This window comes from Pygoscelis adeliae, unplaced genomic scaffold (assembly GCF_000699105.1).
Source record: "Pygoscelis adeliae isolate BGI_AS28 unplaced genomic scaffold, ASM69910v1 Scaffold120, whole genome shotgun sequence".
Classification (NCBI taxonomy): Eukaryota; Metazoa; Chordata; class Aves; order Sphenisciformes; family Spheniscidae; genus Pygoscelis; species Pygoscelis adeliae.
The window spans coordinates 8,682,624-8,688,623 of NW_008824032.1; the positions used below are offsets into that span (position 1 = coordinate 8,682,624).

General features: G+C 39.3%; 1 protein-coding gene across 5 annotated transcripts in view; it reads right to left on the reverse strand.

Moving 5' to 3' along the window:
* Nucleotides 1–6,000, reverse strand: part of CMSS1 (cms1 ribosomal small subunit homolog (yeast)) — a 39,777-nt gene that overhangs the window by 16,924 nt on the left and 16,853 nt on the right. For 3 of the 5 annotated variants that reach the window (XM_009329766.1, XM_009329758.1, XM_009329774.1), the window contains exon 2: nucleotides 3,674–3,774. The exons of 1 other annotated variant lie outside the window; for it this stretch is intronic. In XM_009329766.1, coding sequence (XP_009328041.1) covers nucleotides 3,674–3,774 — 101 coding nt within the window. The remainder of the gene's footprint in view (nucleotides 1–3,673; nucleotides 3,775–6,000) is intronic. One more of the 5 variants, XM_009329781.1, reaches the window with a different exon arrangement.

A 6,000-nucleotide genomic window follows, 5' to 3' on the forward strand; every position in this document is an offset into this window, starting at 1 on the left:
TGGGGAAAGCCTAAAAGAAAAGTATCAGCAGGGAAGGGAGCCCAGCCGAAAGCCAGAGAAGCTGCTCCTTTGTTCCCTTGTGAGGGCAGCTTCAACAGGGCCAAGAGGGCTAAAGGAAAGCTAACAGAAGTTCAGAGTATCTGAGCCTTTCTGAGCCCTCCTTGCACTGCGCGCCATTAACAGGAGGACAATTCATGACAACTGGTAGTATACGACCCTGCCCAGCACATTTGTGTCTTTCCAAGCCCACTCTCATATCCTTATCAGAAGCATTTTGTTCATATTATGCCTACATTTCCCTTTTTCTCCCCACTCCCCGGGCTAATTTAGCTATAAAAAACAGGATACCACCATGCTCAACACAAACAAATGACCTATTGCTTGCTCCTGCTTTCTGTGCCGTGATGCAACCACTGCCATTGCACTTGCAAAGGCAGTAGTACTGTATAGAAGTGGCCCTGAAACTGGTTGAGGTTTGAAATGATACTTAGGAACTACCACAGAAGGTCTGGCTGGGGACTGGCTACAGCCAGCAAAGCACTCGACAACTAGGGCTGGAATATAATGCAGCCTGGATCAACAGCCACCCATGAGACGTTGTGATCTTGCCTCAACAACTGAAATCTGTCCCTGTGATTTTCTCAGGTATAAACAGATATTATCTTCACAAGAAATCAAGGGAATGACTGCAAGTAGAAACTCACTTCAGCTAACAAAATTGTTCCAGGGTTAACATAAGCTTTTTGGTTTTATTTTTGGTTGGTTTCTTTTTAAAAAATCTCTGTTCTGACTCTGATTCAAGTGCTTTTAAAACACCACCATACATTTCTTCATTCCTATCCCTACCATTAGCATTCCCAGACATTGAGACCGAAACAGAGCTACCCTCTGCCTTCAGTTCCTGCTCTACCCTTACGCATCCCAGCTGTCCGTAGATACTCAAAGACTACTTGCCAGGTGTTTTAATAATAAATTCCATGTTCAACATCATATTTTATGCAGAGAACAAGCTTTTGAATTGATTTAGTCAAGGGATACTACCAAGCAATCAAAAAGCCAGAAAGGGGCCAATCTGAATCTCTTTCCTCCAGTAGAATATGATGGTTCCCTATCCTAGAAAGTGCTACCACTCTTTCAGCATATTGAAAAATGCCGCTCATTCACTTTGGGCCCATTTCTCCCTTCATATACATTGCGAACTGTTTTACATAAATCTGCAAACCACTCCCAACTGGTATCTGCATGAGAAAAGAATAAAACTGTGCCACACAGCTGAAAAATTTTCTCTAAGAGAAACAAAATTTTGTCACAGGTAACCCTTCATTCAGATGTTTAAAAGTATCACCAAATGCCATGGCTTCTTTTTTGAAGGCAATACGTAACCCTTTCTTTCAACAGCAACAGAAGTACACAGCAGGCTTGTAGTCAAAGCCTTGCTTCCTCAGAGAAGCATGTTAAGACTCAAAATTATCTCCTTTACAACAGCATATATATATATTTAGACATAGTATACTATCAGCCCAGCAATAATAAGTCCACTTTATTCAGCCATTAAAAATAATGCCATAAGAAAAAGAGAAACTTCATGGTGGTGAATGGCTGTAAACTTACAGTCTTTGATGATCTGCAGACTTAATTATTTAGGCATCTGATCTAGACTGAACTTCTGACCCTTATCCAAATGTTAGTTGCCTACCTACGTATGCAATAGCTCTTCGCATGCCACCCTTAACAAAAGGTCATTTGCATGTTTTTCTTATGCAAGACACAGAGCAGACAACCTACTGGTTTTTGACATGGCTCCTTTGTGCTCTGTGTTTTTATGCTATTTTTACATGGAAGTTCTTAAAATGCAGAAAACAGGAAATTTGTGCTGAGACCATTGATTTATGAACTAAAAAGTCATAAATTCCTTGTTTGTTAATCATAGACAGAACATAAAATATTTCCTGTATTATATTTCTAACAAATTGTTTTCTTTACATGTTGCCAAGTTACTGGAAATTCAAATGTAGAGCGAAAACATTCTTGCATGTGTGTGAAAGTTCACGTTCTAGGTCAGCCATATACTCTGACTTTTGGAGTTTGTGACAAAATAAACACATCAATGCACCACTCAGATTGGAGGCAAATTATTCATTTCATTGTAAGCCTGAGGACAGCCTGCAGACTAGAAACATAAAGGTTCATAATTCTATTTGGTTGTCTCCTGACTGGCTTTAAGGTGCCAAGTCCACTGCAGAATAGCTTCCAGCCTGTGAACAAGGCAGGGATGAGTAAAATGGGTTATGTTATATGCACCAGAACTACAAAACTGCTAGCTTTCCGTAAATACATCTGATTTTGCAAGTGTTTTGCTCTAAAAGACATGCAATAACATATCCATGACTTCGAGCTCCCATAAAGCATTGCCTCTCAGAGTTTCGTGGCTAAACATCGAATTACCCGATTCCAAAATGCAGACTGATATTCTTTATATGACAGGAAGACCTGTGGCAGGTGTTCTGCTACAGCTGAGCGGTCCCAGTCCACCTTGGCAGGATAACCTGTGTTGGTTATCCTTCCTAATGTTCTCATAGAAAGAGCAAAGCAACTCCTCCAAACAAACTGTCTTAACTTAGTTCTAAATGCTTAAGTGAAGATAATGGTGATAAAAAGTGGCTCCATAGGCATCCTCAATGAGTTGAAGTCCTCCGCAGCAGACCCCTTGGTAGACCATGTACAAAGGCAATACAGCTTTCTCCTGTACTGCGTCGTTCTCTCTTTCCTCATCAAAACGTGGAACCAGTTCAGATATTTGGCTCACTTCACCTTTGGTCTCCTTGGAAAGACACCCAAAAGCATTGTAGTTGCTACTGTGTTGTTTATGCTTCTCTGTTACAAAAAAAGAACATCCCTGCAAATGGTTTTCACTTGGGCAACTGCCTAGGCATCACACAGTGAATTTACTATTCACCTAGGGGTCAAATTTAATATCCATAACCTCAAGGAGAGATAGCTTCCAATGTCTTTTTAGCTCTTTAACAGTCATTCAGTCGATTCTCCTGTGCAGTATCAGGAAGGCAGAAGAAATTTACCTTCAAACAAGAGACTTCTTAAAATCAGCCGACCTCTAGATGACTCTTTTTTGCTCAAGTTGGGGTGATGATGTCTGTCAAAGACCTTGCCACCTTTTCCTTGCCACACTCCACGTAATGCTGAACAACACAGTACCTACTGGTTTTAAAGGAAGCTTTTACTAGTGCAAGGCTATGAAAACATCAATCCATTTGGATTCTTCTTCACTTGGACCTTGCACTGGGCACATGCTTGTGTAGAGATGCTGTACAACATTTAAATGTAGCTTCCAAGACCTTGTGTGTGCAGAGAAAGGGAAAAGATGAGAGGGGAGGACACTTGGTAGCACCATCTAGGCTTTTATCACTAGACAGTCGCTTTGTAGGAGACAGGCCTGGCAATCTCAACTCACACAAAAGAAGAGTGAAGTTGTCCTTGAAATGTACTGGAATGTGATCACTTCCAAATAAGGCAAAATAATTTAATAAAACAATCTTATTACATGAACAGATCAGACAAAGAGTGAAGAAAACTGTCCCTTTACTGAATGAAAGGGGACTACGCTTCCCTACGCATTATCATCTCTGTGCTCTACACAATTGCTAAATTTACAAACCTGCTTTCTTTTCTTTGTCACAGCAGGTTTGGAAGCTGAATCTTGATGTGTTGCTGTCCTGTTATCACTTGCTTTCTCAATAGCTTCATCATCTGAAGGATCTAATGAGAAAAAAGAAGGGGTTTTGTTACTTTTTTTCCAATTCATCTCCTATCTTTGCATTCAAAAATAGGGATAAAATCTTCAGCTGAAAGCTTGTCCCAATAATACAATCTCAAGATTGGCAATAAGTAGAGCTGTAATAAAATTTATCATTTTAGAACACTAGTATTTGAAATTTATTCTAAGAAAAGAACCGGGTTTCCCTTCCTCTTCACAGTATTACATCTGGCAGGCAATATATTTATTTCTCTTTCTGGAATGCTGCACAGTTGGTGCCAGCTGCAGCATCACAGGTAGAAATACTTAATCTTTCCAAAACCTCCCTTGAATTAAGCTAAGCAGTGAACAATGAAAGAAGATGTTTTTGATAAATTACATCTCAAGTTGCATGACATCTCTCTACATTATTTCAGAACAAGTAAAACATAATCTTGGATCCATAGCACTGCATTCACCACACATGATTACAGATCTATCTCATTAGACCCCAAAACAAGCAATAGCACTGCTACTGAACACTAATGCCACTATAGTCCATAGGATCACTGTAAAAATACATCTTTCTTGCTAAGTTTGCTGAGACTTCTTTCAGAATAAGTCATTTCCTCCTACTAAAACAAGTCTTGCAGATGAAGGGAAAAAAAATAATCAAACCAAACACACACAAAAATGCACACAAAAACCACCCCAGCCTCCATCTAAAAGCCCAAAATGCCTTACTGACACCAATTGCCTACAAGAGGAAAAATTACCAGATTGGCATAACGTCCTATTGTATAAAAATATATGCAGACGTTTTCTGCAAGTACATTTTAATTGTGTCTCTCTTACTTCAGTAATAATTAGGCAAAGGCACCATTCCTAAAGTTGAAGCAGAATGTCTACAAGACTAAAAAAGTTTATGTTTTGAAAGAAAACTATTTAAATTAAGATGTTTCTACTCATTCTCTTCTTCATCTCTTACCTACAGAGAGACTTTGGGGAAAAAAAAATACCCACAGCAACAGTTCCCTCTAATAGTGCTATATTAGTGCTTAAGATGTTGTATTCGAACACAGAAGTTTCTGCTGGGGACTGAATTACTTCCCTGATTATTGCCAGAGGCATTATCATCCATTGAACTGAGTAATCAGAACTGAATAATTCAATTTCTGTATCTGGAATATTTCCGCCCAACAGGTACTTAGTCATTGTTGCAATCCCTGTATTCTGAAGTTGTAAATTGACAGCTTCAAGATTATTTATTTTGCATAAAGAGGAACAGTATGATTTCTTAAACATCACCCCAAGTATGGATGATACAACTAGATCTATGCAATCGCCAGCTATGAGCAGAGTAAATTGATGACCAGAGAACATGAGAGTGAGTGAGAAAATCAACTATGGGTGGTTTTTACTAATTCCACGTTGAAGTAGGTACCTATTGAAAAAAGGTAAGTGAAAGGATATGTGAAAGATATGTCAAAGAATTTAAGTGAACAGTAAGTAGAAGGATATAAAGGGGAAAAAGGAATCTTTATTCATCCAGAGATGTAACATTATATATTATACTGCAATAAGGCAGTGGCTTTAGAAAATCCTAATGTGACAGAATGGGTAACAAAATGGTACATATTTATGCCTGGTTACCATCTTGCAACTTCCACTCCTTTTCCCACTTTGAAAAGTTTGTGTAACAGTCAGCATCCTAAAGTTTGGTTCTGACTGCTGTTAAGAGTTCAAAAAAGTTTGGGAAGTTGAAAGCTAGCAAGTGAAGAAAATCAGTGAATGTTTTAGCAGGTTGGATGTTGTTTGTCATGAAATCTTACTTGATATAGATTAGATTCTTGGCAAACCGCAAGAGCTTTAGAAACAGAGCAGCAACTGAGAAGAGAATTTGTTTTCTGTCCAGTACAACTAAGAGACTCCTAAGTGAAGGGGTTAGATAAACATGTTAATGAACTTAATTCAGACAAAAACGAACGCCATGGAAGAAATGGCAGTACTTGTTTGCATCTTAACGCAGGATGAAGACATATTCTGAACTCTTAAATGGGAATCCACCAAGAAAAGCTCACGCTTTCCAGATCTAGAGCAAATGCACAAATATGTGCACCAAGTGGACACTGCAGCTCAGCTGGCCTATTTGCTTCCTTCCCTTCGCAGGCACGGCCATCAAATCAACAGCTGAACAGACTGTGGCCACACGAGTGCTAAATCCCATGCCGGATGAGGGGCTGGTGGCA